The 18,782-nt window shown below is 42.5% G+C and overlaps 1 protein-coding gene across 10 annotated transcripts; it reads left to right on the top strand.

Annotated features, from left to right (window-relative positions):
- Positions 1 to 3,654: 3,654 nt before the first annotated feature.
- LOC103712452 (putative disease resistance protein RGA3) lies at positions 3,655 to 8,218 on the top strand. 10 transcript variants are annotated; one of them, XM_089929199.1, is made up of 4 exons: positions 3,655 to 7,008; positions 7,116 to 7,192; positions 7,375 to 7,532; positions 7,682 to 8,218. In XM_089929199.1, the coding sequence occupies exon 1, from the start codon at positions 3,819 to 3,821 to the stop codon at positions 6,933 to 6,935; it is 3,117 nt and encodes a 1,038-aa protein (XP_089785325.1). In that variant the 5' UTR covers positions 3,655 to 3,818; the 3' UTR covers positions 6,936 to 7,008; positions 7,116 to 7,192; positions 7,375 to 7,532; positions 7,682 to 8,218. The 10 variants fall into 10 exon arrangements, with proteins under 10 accessions (XP_089785325.1, XP_089785326.1, XP_089785323.1 ...); XM_089929200.1 differs by having other exon boundaries at positions 3,681 to 7,008; positions 7,384 to 7,532; XM_089929197.1 differs by having other exon boundaries at positions 3,681 to 7,008; positions 7,359 to 7,532.
- Positions 8,219 to 18,782: the final 10,564 nt, after the last annotated feature.

Here is an 18,782-nt window from a genome sequence, read left to right as displayed (position 1 = left end):
GTGCATCTGCTTCTACGGAGTAGAAAAAGACTGGCCAGAGAAAAAAATTGTAGGGCTCCGGACGTGTGACCTCCTAAGATCGGAGGAGGCAGAGTGGAATGTTGATGGATTAGTCCAGTTATTCAGAAAGCATCTTACAGAGCGGATATGAGTCCTTCCCATTTCGAAATCAGCAGGTTCAGATGTTAGTATATGGAGTACCACTTGCAGAGCTAGAGTTGGGATCGGCGATGTTTTCCGAGTTCTTCAGCAGGAGTCAGAATTGGGTATGGACTGTGGCTGGGTATGGAGATTTGGGTTACACCAGAGGGTTGCATTATTCCTCTGGAAGGTGGCTTGGGAGCGTTTGCCGACGAGCTACGTGTTGAGCAGATGAGGAGTTGGCATCTCTCCTTTGTGCTTGGACTGTGAGGTGGACGAGTCGGTGGACCATGCACTGTTCCAGTATGTGTGGGCGAGGAGAACTTGGAGGCTGCCCGGGATTCCAATGGATGCTTGGAGTCGGAGGAACCGTTTTTTGGAGGAGGTACGGCATTGGTCGGGTACCCCGAGATGCGTCATGTGGCCATTAGGGTGGTTTGCATAGCTTATCAGGTATGGATTGCCAGGAATGCTCGGGTATTTGGCAAGCTCAATCCGTCTCCACGTTTCGTGATGGAGCGGGCCTGGGCACAGGCAGCAGAGATTCTTCAGGCAGGGTTAGACCATGGACCTTTGACAGCTCGGGACATCTGGGGCCCCCACATTGCTTCGGCAGCTCCTTATACGGTTTTCTTCATCTGGGAGCCCCCACCTCCGAGTTTCCTCAAGGTCAATTTTGATAGCTGTCCTGGATGGAGGAAGGAGGGGATGGACCGATTTTGTCGTCAGGGGTCCGAGTTTGAGTGAGGTGGCAGCGGAGGGTGTTAGATTTTCGACACCTCTGTTCCAGGAGCGGAGTTACGGGCGACTTGGATGGGATTGCGTTATGCGCGGCATCTGCTTCAGGCGACATTTATCCTCCTGGAGGGTGATTCGGCCACGGTGATCGGCTGGGTCTGATGAGGCACGAGCAGGGCTGGAGGTGTTCTTCCCTTGCTTCGTGATACTCGGTTGATGGTGAGGAAGGGCATTACACTTCAGGCTCTGCATGTATATCGTGAGGCTAACGGGACGGCAGACTGGCTGACTGGATGGTGGCATATGTAGCGAGCCACTCAGGAGGCACCATGTAGGTTGGAGAGGTTGAGATGCCTGTAGCATTACGGGACCTTTTGTTTGCCGATTCTATTGGGTGTATTCGTATCCGTAAGGTATGAAATGCCCGTTTCAGAAAAAAATAATAAAAAATTGTATCCTGGATAGCGTATGCATGCCACCTATCACATCCACTCATCTCTATGAGTCTCATTTCATGCCTATCTCATTGATGACGCCCTGACATCAAATGTTTAAAGGGTTGGGTTAAGCTATCATGCATGGGACCATTTTGATGACCCTATGCAGCTTAGGCTCTTGGACCATGCATTGAGATACATGAAAGCTTGCGTTCGGATGTGCTATGTGCATAGATCATGACCATACATTTGGCACCGGCATGCATGACCAAGCTGCATCAACGCCTCCGATGGTCCACTTAGCTTCAAAATCAACCCACTCCCTACACTAAAATCAAAAATAAAAGAAAATTTAAAAAATACATTTGACATAAAATAAGTGATAAACCATGATTATCCCACTTCAAATGCTATTCCACATGTTGGAGGAAAAATGAGTCGCTTCAAAACATATGGACGCATTGCCGGCACGTGTCTAGAAGCATCCGACCTGAAAGCGCTCGACCTGGAGGCGCCCGACCTGAAGGCGCTCAACCTGAAGGCGCCCGACCCGAAGGCGCTCGAGATCGAATATTCGGATGGGACATCTCGGAGTCGAGCACCTGGTCGGACGTCGGGCATGACCTCACCATCCACCTGCTGCGGTCACATCCTTCTGCAGCTCGACCAGGGACCATGCCCTGCTACCATCGTCAACAATTAATGCGCATGGCCTCTGCTGATCTCCGGCTTACTCAACAATTAATGCGCATGGCCTCTGCTGATCTCCGGCTCACTCAACAATTAATGCTATCTACGGACCTTAAGCTCTCCACGGCAGATAGTTAAGCTATTTTGCCACGTCCGATCAGCCACGACGACTCACTGACTCCGGCCTGATCTCCCATGGCAATGCAATAATTCGCACGATCGTGCTCAATTATGATGGCAATTCGTTCGTTCTGTCGCATCATAAGTAAATCTATACCCCTCTATAAAAGAAAAATCCCTCACCTTTAGAAAGGGTTGGACTATGAAACTCTAAAGGATACCTTCTCTCCTTCCATATATTAGTCTCCTCTGACTTAAACATCGGAGGGCCGGCGCCGGAAACCCCGGCCACCGGCTTTTTACAGGTCCTCGGGAGGACGCCGCTCGCCGATGGACCTTCACCTATCATCTCACTTCGGAGCTCCTTCCTCTCAGCCGAGTGGTCATTTCCGTGTCCAATTTTCAGCAACACCACCAAATCAGAAATTAGTTAAAAAAGTGATAAATGACAGCTCCCACATGAAGGAGAGCATCTTCCATGTCGTATGCCGTGGGCAGAAAGCATGAGCACTTGTTATAGAGCGGGGGTCTCCTACCGACTTATGTTTAGTTGGATTGCTATTTTTCTATAAAAATTATATAAAATATTTATCAAACTAAAGAAAAATATAATTCTATCTCATAGCTTAAGAGCATTTTTTTCAAAAAAAATTTAAAATTTTATCGAATAGAAATTAATTTTTTTATAAACTTCAAAACTTTATTTTTATTAAAACACTATTTATTATTTTGCTAAAATCTTCAACAAAATATTAAAATATTTTTTTTATTTTTTTAAATTTAGCCCACTTCCTACCCTTATTTTCCGGGGAACCAAAAAGTCTGAAGAGCTAAATGTGACGGGACCCCACATAATAACACAGAGGAAGTTGTGAGATTATAGAAGTAAAATTTTGAAGGAATCTTTGATTGGGTCCATCGCTGCACCTTGTCCTTTTTATTTTTCCTTTTTTAGTCAAGTCATAACAGCTGTATCCATGAGCAAGTGTGGGATTTTCTCATTTTTAATATATTTTTTTGGGTACAGTATTCTTCCACCGCCTTAACAGCCACATCCTTGAGCAAGTTGCGGAATTTCCACATTATTTAATATATTTTTAATATCATTGACGACGCTCTTACATCAGAGGGCTAAGGGTTGGGTCCAACGGTCATGCATGGAACCATTTTCATGACCCTATGCAGTTTAGACCCTTAGATCATGCATTAAGATTCATGAAAGCTTGTTTCCGAATGTCCGTCCTCTGTATTTTTGGCTCCGGCATGCATGACCAAGCTGCATTAAGGCCTTCAATGGTCCATTGAGCTTAAAAACCAGCCTCAGTTCCTACACGCTAAAATAAAAAATGAGAGAAAATAAAAAAATACATTTGAAATTAAATTAGCGATGGACCATGCTAACCCACTATAAATCCTATTACACCAAACCAAAAATTAAAAAAAATAAATAAAAAAAGATAAATGACGGTTCCCACATAAAGTAAGGGCAGACCCCTCAACGCGTCACAGGTTATTTTATGGCATCTTTGGAGTAAAGTAATGAAAATAGCTCTTCTATATGGCATGTCGTGTTTGGGACGAGTGGAACAGTATTAGCAGTCATTAAATAGCTGTCTTTGTGGAGAGTGCAAGAGTGCCCTACCATTTGCGGCTCTCCATCCTCCCATTATCTTGCACCTGGAGAAACAAAAGATGGCCATGATCGCGGATGTTTTCGTCTCCAAATTGTGTGAGACGTTATTAACCTATGCGAAGGAAGAGGCTATCAAGATCTTGGGTGTGTCTGACGAAATCAAGAAGCTCCATAGGAGGCTGAAGAGGATGCAGGCCGTTCTCGCTGATGCAGAGAATAGACGCTTCGACAACGAGGCCATCAAACTTTGGCTGAACGAGCTGCGAGATCTCATGTACGATGCAGACGACATGATCGATGAATGCTGGATCGAGGGGGAGAAGTTTCTCAGCTCAAACTCATCCTCATCTCGTTATACCGAGTCGGTAAATTGTTGCTACCCCCCCATTGCTTGCTTGCACAAAGTTGGATTCCGTCATGAGATTGGCAATAGAATTAGGGATCTCATCCTTAAGCTTGATGAACTTGCTAAGGACAAAACCGACCTCCATCTTACATCTGCTCCTCGTAATGATCGCTATAAGAGTAAAATTAGCCCCAAGACATCTCCTGTACTTGTTGAGCCTGATCTTGTGGGAGAAAAAATTGAGGATGATACAAGGAGGTTGGTGCATCTGTTGACAAAAGAAAATAAGAAAAAAATCCCGATCTTTGCTATTGTCGGCATGGGTGGGATAGGCAAAACTACTCTTGCTCAAAAAATTTACAATGATGAGAAGCTTCGGGACAAGTTCAACCAAATGCCACGGATTTGGTTGTGCGTGTCCCAAGATTTCTCCGAGTCCGTTTTGCTGAGATCTATCATAAAGCAAGCTGGAGGTAATCCTGGAGATAATGAGGAGAAGGAAGTGCTTGAACCTATGCTTAGCGAATTACTGAGGAACAAAAAATTTTTGTTAGTCTTGGATGATGTTTGGGATGCACAGGTATGGGATAAGCTATTAAGAAACCCCTTACATAGTGGTTTGGTGGATAGTAGAATTTTGATGACAACTAGAAATATAAATATTGCTCAACAGATGGGTGCCATACACACTCATATGGTGGATAAGTTGTCTCGAGATGATGGTTGGTCACTAATTTGCAAGATGGTGTTTGAGGAAGGAGAGGAAGGAGAAAGGGGGGTGTTAAGGGATGTCGGGATGAGAATTGTAGAGAAATGTGATGGCCTTCCCCTTGCTCTTAGGACGATTGGAGGGGTTCTTCGAACTAAGGCGACAAGGCAATCAGAGTGGGAAAAGGTCCTTTCTAGCTCAGCATGGTCTTTTACTAAGCTTCCGGATGGGGTGATGGGTGCTTTGTACTTGAGCTATCTGCATTTGCCGCCTCCTCTCAAGCAGTGCTTCACTTTCCTTTCATTATTTCCCGAGGACCACCTAATTACTCAAGGTTCTTTCATCAATAGTTGTATTGCAGGGGGCCTTGTAATATTCGAAGACAATACACCCTCGGAAGATGTGGCAGAAGGATATTGGAAGGAGTTGGTGCAAAGGAACCTCTTACAGCCAGATCCTAAATATTATGATCAATCAGTTTGCAGGATGCATGACCTCTTGCGATCTCTAGCTCAGCATATAGCAGGAAATGAGTGCTTCGTCGGAGATGCACAAGCATTTGATCACAAGATCATGTCCTCCTCCTCATCATCATCATCAATAAAATTACGTCATTTATCAATTGTAGATGAAAAATTAGAAATCATACCAGATTTTATAATGGAACAAATATCCTTGAGGAACCTGTCATTCTTCCATACCCCACTTATTCGTGATCTTCCCGAAGATCTCTTCAAAATGCCAAGGAGTTTAAGGGTCCTGAACTTAAGTGAAACTGCCATTTCCAATCTCCCAACTTTCTTGGGAGATCTTATACACCTTAGACTTCTTGATCTCTCTGCTACTTCAATAAGAGAGATACCAGATAGCATAAGGAATCTTAGAAATCTCCAATTCCTGTTTCTCGATGGTTGTAAATATTTGCACAACCTCCCAAATGGTGTCGTGGGGTTAATCAATCTAAGGGGTCTAGACGTTCGGGATGCACCACTTGATGGTCTACCTGTGGGAATAGGGAGCCTGAAACAACTACGCTCACTTGGGGGATTTGTGGTGAGTGGTAGCGAGGGCTGCAAATCTGGAGTGGGAGAAGGTGACAGGGAGCAGGAGCACAAGGGACATCAACACGGGAGATTCTGCACCTTGGAGGAGTTGAAATCCCTGTCCCAGCTCCAGGGTTTGACAATAGAAAACTTGGAGAGGGTATCCAACAGGGCTGAAGCAAAAGCCGCTGCACTTCAAGCCAAGCCCCATCTTATCAGACTAGATTTGTATTGCAAGCAATTGAGCAGCTCTTCTAATGTGCAGCAGCCTCGTGCAAGTAATTACGATGAGGAAGATATCAAGAGAATAAGGGAGGTATTCGAGGAGCTCTGCCCACCGCCATGCATTGAAATACTTTCAATCCATGACTACTTCGGCCGTGAGTTTCCCAGCTGGATGACGACACCTTCCTCGTCATCGCTCCCTTGCCTGCGATGGCTGCATCTGACTAGTTGTGCTCTATGCCAGCAACTTCCACTCTTGGGAATGCTACCACAACTAGATTACCTCCAGATTGAACGTGCTCCTGCAGTCACGAGCATCGGGCCTGAATTCTTCTCCTCCACCTACTTCCCTAGACTAGAGATGCTTATATTTGCACGCATGCCTAATTTGGAAGAATGGTGGTGGGAGGAGGACAACCGCACAACATCGTTGCTACCTTCTCTCAAGAAAATGAACATTATTGGATGTCCGAAGTTGAATTCTCTTCCGGAGAGCCTTCTCTGCCGTGCCGCCGCCTTGCAGGAGTTATATATGACTGGTGCCCACAACCTGAGAGAAATCCAAAACCTCCCCTCTCTTACAAAATTGATCTTGCAGGACAACTCAAGTTTGGAGAGAGTGTCCAACTTTCCTAGACTCAAACTATTAGTTGTTGTGGATTGTGAGAAATTGAAGGTTGTGGAGGGTGTGGATGCCGTGGAGCACATACAGCTCGATGATCGAGAAGTAGACTCTCTTCCAGAGTGGTTAGCGGGTGCTGGTGAAGAACGACCGCGCTTCCCTTCCCTCCACAAGTTGACTTTCAAAAACAAAATCTGTCGCCGAGGGCTGCCTGATTGGCCTCTGATCTGATGACACAGCACCCACCTCATATTGAAGCAATCAGCAAGTATGGGCCAACGACAATCAATTGTACAAGAAAAAGGTCAGAAATGGTTTCCACCTCTGTGTTTCCTTTCAGTCCCCTTTCTATAGCTATGAATGGAAGATAATTGGCAAATAGGCCCATCATTTATTCTTCATATTTTGCAGCAGCTTCAGCAAGCCAGGGATGGATGTTATACTACTCGGCAATTGTTTGATATTCTGCATCATTCTCGTCCTTTTAGGTACATATTCTGACCTGATCGCTCGTTTTTTTTTTATACCTAATCTACTTCGCATGTCCTTTCAAGAGACGATATCTGATATCAGTCTTTTTCTTCTTTTCTTTTCTTGGCTGCCTTCTTCTATTCAATACATGGAATCCTCGTGTGTATGTTGCATGATCTACAGCTTTTTGTGCACCCAGGGACTGCAGTAAGACGGAAGAAAAGCCTGTCCTGCCCCAGATGATATTCATGGCAATTCCTTACATTAATTGGCTACCGGATGATAATTAAAGATATATCAAGTTGTTTGTTTTTACACCCTTCCTTCAGCTTTTGTATGATCTAGAAGGCCCAACAGGTCAGCTGAAATCCCTTGTTTCTAGAGACTCCTCTCAAATTACATAATCTATGGTCCTAATTCCGAAAACCACCGGCTGCTAACATGCATTAATCAACAATTACTAATTAATAGAATCAAGACTAAACCTCTTTCTTGTTCTCGTGCAGAGAAAGGATCGATGACCCCAAGATGATGGTGTTCCAAACTTCATTATTTCACCTGCTTGGCCGGAAGAAGTTAGCATCATGGACAAAACCTCATGAGATCAGTGTATCATACTAGGGAGTATTAGACATTGGAAAGATGCGAATGAAAGTATGCAGCCTGCGAGCAAGTACATTAACGAATTCTGGGACCATTTATTTTGGAGATTTGACTGCGGAAATCATGTTCGACGTATTATTACCACATTTGGATGGACAAGGATTAGAAAGAAATGACATTTTTTAGAATGTATTTGTATGAATGCATGAGCAGATGGATTCATGAATACATAAACCATATTTTGTACTCTGATGTGGGAGCATGTAATAGCAGAATTCTCTCAATTTCTTCAAGTATTCCGCAAGATTTTTCTAAAGCAAATTAGCATTCGAAAACATGAGGTCATGCTTGTCTATGTAACAAAAATGTGATAGAGAAAACATGTTGTATGTCTATGATCTATTGAAAGAATTTTTTTGATCCATCTATCAATGTGACCATATGAAAACCGTTAGACCTGATAATTGGGTTGTTATTCATTTGATGGATTTTGTGCCTAGCGATGCCAAATTCCACTGGTTAGGCCAGGTTAAATGTAGTCTCGAGCTTAACCATATTACTATAATCCATGCTTAATCCAGCCCACACCCAATTCGACATTTTATGGCCCAAGCTCGACATGATGAATGAAAAGTGAGCTCCGGACATCAATCCTGTCTAACTTTGAGACTCCTTGTTTTAGTAACTGATCAAAGATACCTAACCGTCAATATCTACTTGATGCCTAATCAAGATAACTTTGCAATTTTTTCTTATAGATAATAGATATAAAAGACTACCTCATGAGATAGGTAGAAAAAATTCTCCACAATATTTTCTTTTCCACATATTTTTCTTTCCTACACACAAGTTTGAAGCAAAAGATGTAGCACTTCTAGCCAACATACATGTTGAATACTAAAGTTTGCATTTCACGCTACCAAACGACCACAACGTGCAGCCTTGAACATACTACAAAGAGGATGAGATTAAGACAATCAGGTAGGTCTTCGAGGAGCTTTGTCCCACCTTCCGTATAATTTCGTGGCATCCATTGCTACTTGGGGCGAAAATCTACCCTTTACCATGCTGAAAATCTGTATTTAGGAAGCATGAAGAGAATTTAGGAAGTTTATTTCTCGTGGAGATTTTAGTTTTATGATCTGTATTTAAGACCCAGACCTAGAATCTTTATATATATACTGATTCTCAGTAACCCACAACTATCTCTGTAAAGGCCTACATGAGCTAGCATCTCATAAAGGCTGATAGTACCGATGTTGCATGCTGACTTGTAGCCTTTATACAGGCTCAGGTAATCCGTTAAGAGATCTATAAAGGCCTCAACAATAACCTCATGAAGGTCGTAAATTGCCTACCTTTGCTAGCATCTTGTAGAGACCCATAATGCCAACATTATATATGGAAGAGTGAAATCAAGATGACTAAGACCTGAATTCAAATTTTTAAAATTTGAATTAAATGGGAGTGTGGCACCTCAAATTGAATTTTAAAATTTGAATTATATCAGAGCATGGCCAAAAATGTTAGCCATGCACATATCCATATCATGCATGGCACGATAGAACGAGCTGCGCTTCATGGTCAGCAGCTTAGAACCTATAGAGCCCAACTAAGCCCTGAATTGTTAGAGTTCATTAAATACACATCAATTTGCATTAAACTATCCCATATCGATTTGAACCTTTTCTAAAATCATAGAAAATTTCAGAGAAATAATAAAAAAAGCTAATATCGGTGCTCACATAAGAGAGATACCAAAATATAGGAGATCTTAAAAAAATCTCTTATTCATGATCCTTAAGGATTATAAATCTTTGCATAAGCCTTTTAAAGGTGCTCTAGAGTTGATGAATCTAAGGACTCTTGATCTTAAAGGTACTCCACTTATGGTCTGCCAATAGTAGGTAGATGGCAACAATTATGTTGAGTATTTCTTGAGTTTACAAACTCTAGAAAGGCAAAAAGAAATCTTTTTCTGAAGTGGAGTGAGCTAAGTGAGTGGAACATAGCGCAACGAGCGTAGCAAGCAGAGCAGAGGGACCACCCCTCCTCTGGGAAGCCATACTTATTTTGTTTAAGCCGCACCCAAGGTGCAAGGTTAGAGCTTTCACGGGCTGGACTAATCTTATTATTGTGGGACACCAGTTCGAGTCCAAATCAACTTACTCTATTATATATATCTTTTGTAACCCTTAAAAAAAGAGAGTAACCAAGTGTTTTAGAAATCGGGTGTATTGGGGGTTGGAATTTGTGAGGAAATATTGTACTCTATAATCTCTAATTTTCTATAGTGAAACTTTTGCATCATTTCTGTTTGCAAACGTAGGTCAATGGACTGAACCTCATAAATATTCTATTCTCTTGTTCTTTCATCTTTTTTCCTTCTTGTTTTCCTATTTTCTCAAAATATTCTCTCAATATGAATAGCTGGCATCAGAAAAAACATATATTTGAATTAATAACCAGAAATTTAATTAAAAAAATGGAACGAGCGAAGATATATGGTTGGAAGGCCAATTTTGGATGGCATATTTCTTCTCTTTTTCTTCTTATCAAATCGTTTTTTTGTTTTTTACTAAATTTTAAAACTATCCATTTTGTATCGTTAAAATTATATATCATTATTTACTTATCTATTTCATCGTTTCCAATGATAATCATAGACAAAACACTGCAATAACTAATTACACTAAGTCAAGTCAAATCAAACTCAATTACACTAACACTTCAGGAAAAAAATAGATAATTTTCTTCATTAAAACAATAATTTGTGATCTTGGTCCATGGCATACATGCCGTAACATAGAATCAAATTTCACTGAATTTTTTAGATATTTTTAATGCACAAAACCCATGATATTGTATTTTGTCTTTGAAAGCCATTCATATTATACATAATGCTAAAATAGTATATTAAGATTCCACAAGCTTTTACTCAAAAACATTTTGTACAACTTTGATTGCATTGTTGCCTTGTTAAATGATTGTTATAGCACGTAAGGAAGGGAGGGTAATTATAGTCCTTGCTTAACATATACTCTTCATTCTTGGTTATGCACGTCTTTTTATTTCTTTCTCAAGAAAAAAAAATGTACTACCCTTCAAATAGGATATGTATAGCATGCTTCAATAAATTGTAGAATTTCAATAAATGCTTCAACAACCGGTTCAAATTCAACTATACGTTTAGCTCAAGTTTAACTTGATTTAGGTAAATATGAATATATAATATTTTTATATATTATCCATTATTTTAATAATTATCTATATGAAAATTACTTTACTATTTTATATAAAATATATTATTTTGTAAAAAATAAATATATTTCAACTATAAAAGGATAATATTATCAAAAAAAATTAGCATAAAATGATCTCATGCTCTAATTAACTTGATCTCTCAAACAAGTATTCCTAAATGGCTGGCTTTAGCTTGCTTCAAAATTAAATAAGCTAAGTAGATTAAGACAAGACAAGCTTGGACTAGCCCTAGCTTGCTCTTATTCAGCTTATTTATGCTTGTCATTATAAAAATAAAAATGTATTTAGGTGCATAAGTGCTTATTCGTTGTCATTAACAAATCTACAGGCACACGACTTTTGATGAACCACTGAACGGTAGATGGAGCTACTATGATGAGAATTGATAAAATCCGCTCCATTTCTCATAAATGCACTCCAGCTGTGTCATTCTTTGGCGATTTTTTTTATTTTTTCCAGGACCATCCCGCCTAAGGAATGTGCAGATTTCAGAAGAGAAATGGTATCTAACATAACCAACGGTACGAGCTCCTTGTATAAGGGCATTTCCGTCCAAAAGATGAAAAATAAAAAAGTCGGCCACAAGTAGGTGAAAACGTCAGTCTTCCCTCTCCTTCCCCCGCCGTCCTTCTCTTATCTCCCCCTTCCGCCGCCGCCCGGCGCCGCCGCCACGGCCGGAACCCTAATTCCATGTCTCCCCCCTAGATCCCCAACATGCTACGCCTTCGTCGATCATCAAGGCACGCCGCCCCGCCGTCGCCGCCCTCGTCGCCGCCCGCCCCTCCTCCTCCTCCGCCATCGCCGCCGGATGGCGATGTGTTACTCGCCAGATGGTTTGGTAGCCTCTGTAAGAAGGGGAGGGTTGAGGATGCGGAAGTTATGCTTAATGAAGTTGCTGGGAGAGGTTTGAGGCCTAATGTTGTTACTCACAATGCTTTGGTCGATATTTTATCTTCGTTCCCACCCATCTTGGTGAGATGATATTTTGTCCTCTAGACATCATGGCAGTTCGTGGGAGCCAGTGGATGAGCAATTATTGGCGCAAATATTTCTCTGTCTTCCCACCCTTCTTCCACAAGTGTCTCGTCCTTGTAGAAGAAGTTCAAGAGAAAAAATGGCGACGATCCCAAATGCCTTCATCGCTGGACTGTGTTGGTTGCTGTTGAGCTATGCAAATGAAAAGGCCGTCAAGATTTTGGGTGTGCCCGATGAAATCAAAGAAGCTTCGTATCTGTTGGCTGAAGGAGCTACGAGATCTCATGTACGATGCAGACAACATCAATGAATGCTGGATCGAGGGTAGGAAGCTTCTTAGCTCAAACCCATCCTCATCCTCATCTCGTTGCTCATTGCGTTAGTCAGTGCGTTGTTGTTTCCCCCATACTACTTGCAATTGGTCCAGCACTTATCGCAATGCATTTCTAAAACAATAAATCGCAGCAATTGGCTGCACGTATGACGGTGCATGTAGCGTAGGATGGGGAAGACTCAGTGAGAGCGGAAGTCCACACGTACATTGTGGGGCTCAGCATAGAAAATTATCCATTGCTGTCATAGCAGCTGTACCTTATCTTTTTTTTCTTTGTTTATTTTTTTGTCAATGAGGTTATGTGAGATGTCCGGAGGGCTATAATTTTTAACTCTGTCCCTACCCCTTTTCTCTAATTCCAAAATATCTCTCTTTCCGCGCGCTCTCTCTCTCTCTCTCTCTCTCTCTCTCTCGCGTCTATCTTCTTGAGCCTCCTCATGCCAAGCCATCTGCCATACCTACCACAAAATAAATATCGTAAATAAAAAAAAAATAATTAATTTTCTATCCTCCAAAAGATTCTAGTATAACAAAAAGTCTCCGTTGACCATAACTAAAATATTCGGTCCAATAACTTTACTAAGCTTAATTCTCAATCCTTCACAGCGTTTTATTTTCAAATAAATGCCAAAAATGCCTTCGCTCCTACGATAGGGAGGTGCTAATCCCCCACTCCCACCGAAGAAAAGAAAGAAAAAGGGGGTCGGTCGCAATGGCCAGGCCGCAGCTGCCGCTGGCTAGTCGCAGTCGCAGCCAGCCACGGCCCGGCCCCCCTCTCAGGCACTCCGACGAGGGAAGCTTTTCCTTGAGTCGCGGGCGAAGGAAAGAGAAAATGGGAAGAAAAGAAGAAGAGAAGAAGAAAGGAGGCCAGGTCGCTTCCGCCGCAGCTGCCGCAGGCGCCATCGGCCACAGCTCGGCCCCCTCTCGGGCCCTCTCCCGCGGCCGCTGCAGCTGCCGCAGGCGCCGCTAGCCTTGCGGGAGGAGAAGAAAGGAGAGAAAGCGCAGCGGCCGCGGCCGACCATAGCCTGGCTCCCTCCTGCGGCCTCCTCCCGGGCCCCCTCCCGCAGCCACCATGGCCTGGCCCCCTTCCGGCGCCGCTGGCCTCGCGGGAGGAGAAGAAAGGAGAAAGAAGAAGAAGGGAAGCATTCGGGGATCGAGGTTTTCTATCTTGATTAACGGTATGCCTTCCCCCTTCTTTAGGTCTACTATAGGGCAGAAGATAAATCTCTAAAAGTCAACCATCTCTTTCGGCCCTAGCACTGAGCATAGGGTCAGACAGGAGATTTAGGGAATACTGGAGATGCTAGTACAGGATGGGACCTGGAGCTATCTGGGAGTACCCATTACGGGTAGGAGGTTGTGGGTGGCCGAGTGCTCCGGTCTGGTGCAGAGGATTCAGAGCAGACTGGAGGGCTGGAGGGCATCTTCACTCTCTATGATGGATAGATTGACGCTGATTAGATCAGTGCTAGCTTCCATGCCTGTCTACTTCATGGCAAACACAGTGGTTTCGAAAATAGTGCTGATGAGGATCGAGCGATTACTTCGGAGCTTCCTGTGGAGGTCGTATGGAGGAGGTCACAGGATGCACTTAGTGGCATGAGAGAGTGTCTGCCTACCAGCGAGGGAGGGTGAACTCAGTGTGTTGTCTCTTATGGAGAGGCACGAGGCGCTGATTGTCTGACATACAGCTCGATTCACCTGGAGCCACAAGAGCTCTGGAGTCAGACTATGGCTACTAGATATGGCCAGACGAGCACTGTAGGAGCGGGTCGCAGTGGGCGTCGTTGCTCATTTATGTGGCGAGAGATCGTAAGATACCTACCCACAGTTGTGGAGAATACTAGATGGTTGATAGGCGATGGGCGGAGTATCGATGTGGTTGGTGACCCATGGGTGGGTGCCCTACTTTTGAGACTCTAACCGACTATGGTTGACATTGAGGCAGCGGAGGGACTGTGGGTTTGTGACCTCTTTGTCCTTGGTAGGGCTGCTTGGGATGAGGCTAGGTTGGGTCATATGTTTGGGACACACCTAGCTGAGAGGGTCCGGTCCCTTTCGATTTCAAAGTATGCAGGTCCGGATACCTAAGTGTGGAGCACGTCGTGCAGGACCAGCGTAAGGGTGGGGGAGCTCTCCCGGTGCTCCGGCCAGAGCATTAGCCAGGTCCGGAGTGTGCCTGGGTCTGGCGCCTAGGCCTCCATCCGAAGACCGCGCTGTTCTTATGGAAGGTCGTCTAGGATCGGCTTCCGATGAGAGCAATACTTAGCGGACGGAGATTGAGGCTGCCCCCTGAGTGCGGGGCATGCGGAGCCGATGAGTTAGTAGACCATGCATTGTTTTAGTGCACATGGGTGAGGGCGACGTAGCATGCGGCGGGGCTGCAGTGGGAGGGTTGGTCTCAGGGGGATCAGTTCTTGCGGACCATCCGTTGGTGGTCGGGCAACCTATTGACACACCAAGAGGCGGTTAGGGCGACCTGCACAACATACCAGATATGGCTAGCAAGGAATACTCGAACCTTCGGCGAGCAGAGCATGTCACGAAGGCTCATAGCGGAGAGCGCCAAGGTGCAGGCGGCAGAGATTAGTCATGTTTCCTCTTTAGAAGGACTTTTGATATCTCGGAATATCTGGAGTTCCCATCTGCCTCAGCAACTTCTAGTACAGTATTTTTCATCTGGGGCCCCCACCCCCAAGCTTTCTTAAGGTCAATTTTGATGGGTCGGTGCTGGATGGAGGCACAAAGGGTGGAGTAGATTTCGTCATAAGAGATCCGAACTTCAGGGTCATGGCAGTGGGAGGCTGTCAGTTATTTGACTGCACGGTTCCTGGGGCAGAGCTGAGAGCTGCTTGGGCGGGTTTTCGTCACGCTCAGCATGTGCTCTTAGTTAATTCAGTCATCTTGGAGGGTGACTCGGCTACAGCCATTAGCTGGATCCGGGGGGTCCGAGGGTTGTTGTTGCTGACTATCCCTTGATTCGCGATATCTGGATGATGATAAGGAATGGACGGGTTGTCCAGGCAAAGCATGTGTTTAAAGAAGCCAACGGGGTTGCGGATTGGATGGCCACGTACGTGGCTAACCATGCCAGTAGAACCCTGTGGGCGGAGGATGGGGAGCTGCCTCGGGAGCTCCGTAATATTTTGTTTTCCGATTTTATTGGGTGCATCCGTACACGTGTTGTATGAATCACCCGATCTAGCAAAAAAAAAGAAAAAAAGAAGAAGAAGAAGAGAAGAAGAGAAGAAAAAAGAAAAGAAAAGGAAAAAAAGAAGAAAAGGAAAGAAAAGGAAGAAAAGAAAAGAAAAAAAATAAAAAAAATAAATAAATGCATATATATATATATGAATGAACGAATAATTAATATATATATATATATATATCAACGAAATAAAATAACAAATAAATAAATAAATAAATAATAATGAGTGAGTGGCAAATAATCTGATATTTATGATATTGATAGATATAGTGGATTTGTCACCATTTTAATTAGTTAAATAAGCTTGGGACTCAGTTCATATAGCCTCGAACACAGTCAACTCACTATTGCAATTAGATTAGTAAGCTTGGTACATAGGTAATATAGCATGGCACACATTTAAGTAATCAATGTTGAACACTTAGGCCCTGTTTGGGGGAGCTTTTGGAGGACCAAAAAGCACTTCCTGGCGCTCCAAAAGTACTTTTAGATAAAAAATGGTGTTTGGTTAAATTTTTGGAAAGCTATTTCAGCTTTTGCAGAAAGCTGAAAACAGTTTTTGGGAAGAAGCTCCAATTTGGAGCTTTCCGAAAATGCTGTTTTCAGCTTTGTCGGGAAGCTATTTTTTGGACCAAAATACCCCCACCTAAATCATACTTTTTTTTTCCCAAAACCCTCATTCCGTCTCTTCCTCTCTCACCCATCCTCTCTCTCCCCCTCTCTATCTTCTTCTTCCTCTCAATGCCGCCGCCTCTGTTCCTTCTTCTTCTTCTTCTTTTTTCTTTTTTTTTTTTGTTTTGGGAGCTCATGGCTGCCCACGGTGGCAGCCACCATTCCGGCCACCACCCATGGCCAGCGACCCCTCTATATTTCAATGAAATAAAATAATAAATAAATAAATAAATAAAATAAAATAATGAGTGAGTGGCAAATAATCTGATCTAAATAAATAAATAAATAAATAAATAAATAAAAATATTAGTAATTAGTTAACCAATTTTATCACCTAGCTAGAAAATTTGTTAGAGAGATAAATGATCATTAGAATGATGAAAAATTAATTTACACTAATAATTATATATTTATTATTGTATTATACTATAAATATAATATTATATTACATTATATCATAATACATTGATATGTTATGTTAAATAATTTAATATTATATTAAATTATTATTCTATAATACATAATATTATAGTACTATATTATAATAATATTATATTACATTACATTAATATTATACTCTATCATATATTTATGTATTAATACATATTATATTTTATTATGCTCTGTTGTATAATACTGGTAATGTCCTTTATGGTCATTTTGTCACACAAAAGTACTTTCTCAGTTTGTTTACCAAACACATGTTAAAGTATCACAGCACTTTAGAAATGTAGTTACCAAACAGCAAACAGCTTTTTATAAACGCTCTGTTTCAGATAGCTCTACTTCCAACAGCTCTACTTTTAAAAGCTCTACTACTAACAGCTCCTCCAAACAGGGCCTTAATCTAGGCTGGCACACAGTTAAGTCTTCTAGACACACAGTAAATAAGCTTGGAACATACTTAAAGGCTATCAAGATAACGAAGTACCAAAATAGGCCCTAAAGGCTATCAAATAACAAAATACCCTAATAAGCCCAAATAATATAAAATCACTTAAAATAAAATCAAACTGCCTGGATTATTCTTCTGCAACGACCGTAGACCCAAGTGATGGGTGACCTGGCACTGGTGTCCGCACCAGCTCCTTTCGGATAGAAAGAAGTCGACCTTGATGGGCGCGGCTCAGTATAGCTCTGGTAGTACTCCAATAGGTCTAAGTCAATTCACTGAAACTCGTACGTGATCCAAGTGGAGTCGGACTCTGATCGTCTTCGCCAATGAACAAAGAAACGCTGAATACCTCCATCACTGGTAAAAACTGTTTGATTATCTAAAATATCATCAATGTGCTCTTTTTGTGCTCGGTGGAAGGGTAAAGGAATCAAAGCTGGTATGGGAGGGAATCATTGGGCTCGGCAAAAGGATCATCAAGGATTGTTGGTGGGCCCTTGTAAACAACCAAATCTTCAACATTAAAAGGTGGGCTAATACCAAAATTAGATGGAAGATCAATAATATAGGCGTTAGTGCCAACCATGTGCAACACTCTGAATGGCCCAACACTACAAGCCTGCGATCTTAACAGTTTCAGGAGGAAACCGTTCAGATCGGATACGAATCATAACATAATCCCCAGTTTGAAATTCCTTAGCACGTCTGTGGGAATCAGCTTGCAGTTTATAGTGAGCAAGACTTGCATAAATGCACTTGTGAATTTTCCGTTGCAACTCATGAATGTGTTGTGCAAATGCATGTGCACTTAGAAATTCTAGCATTGGGTGACATGGGTAAGAGATCTGGAGGTTTTCTAGCTTTGTAACCATGCACTACCTCAAATGGACTCATGCCTATGGACATATTGAATGAAATATGGGGGTGAACTTCTTTGACAAGGAGAGTGAATACCAAAGATTTGTTGAACATTTTCCACTCAAATTCAGCAGGACGCAGGATGTGGAGATCCTTGTCTTTTGACACTTCTCTTTTCGTATTCTTGTCAGTGGCTTGGGCCGTAAAGGATTGAGTTGAATCATTTTACCCTTGAACACGAAAGAGCAAGAGTTGGATGGTGACATCAAGGTCGAACAACCAAGGTCTCCCCAAAATTAGATGTCCCACATCCATCGGGATTACGTCACACCATATGATGTATTTGTAAGAAAGGATATAAATGGGCACAAGACATCTCTCTTTAATATAAACAAAAATTGTGTCAATCTAAGAGATCTTATAGGATTGTGGTTGGGGAACAGGAGTCAAACCTAAGCAGGAGACGATGCTGGAGGATATTGCGTTAATGCAACTTCCGTAATTTGTAGCAAGTAAAATCAAGTAGAAAATCACGTAAGAAGTACACGTAAGAAGTCAAATAGTACTAGTATTCTGTGTGTTATAGGATATCACGAAGCCTCGAAAAACTTCCAAAGATTAGGCAGCCCTACAATTAATGGCAAAGATGGGCCACTATAAGGATTTAGGGTTGTTTGGGGTCTATATGGTGAATCCACAGTAAGATAATTCAATATAGCACACAAGAGTTTCTCGATGCTGAATATAGAGAACAAAAAGATTTTCCAGTAAGAGAAGAAATCTGACCTGGGCTGGAGGACG

This window comes from Phoenix dactylifera, chromosome 2, assembly GCF_051530095.1.
Source record: "Phoenix dactylifera cultivar Ajwa chromosome 2, Ajwa_hap1_PhDact_Kaust_v1.1, whole genome shotgun sequence".
NCBI classification, from domain to species: Eukaryota; Viridiplantae; Streptophyta; class Magnoliopsida; order Arecales; family Arecaceae; genus Phoenix; species Phoenix dactylifera.
Note: the sequence above shows the minus strand (reverse complement) of the source record. Positions and strands in the feature narration are given on the sequence as shown.

Coding starts and splice junctions, on each gene's coding strand:
- LOC103712452 (XM_089929199.1), top strand. CDS start 3,819: ATGGCCATGATCGCGGATGTTTTCGTCTCCAAATTGTGTGAGACGTTA.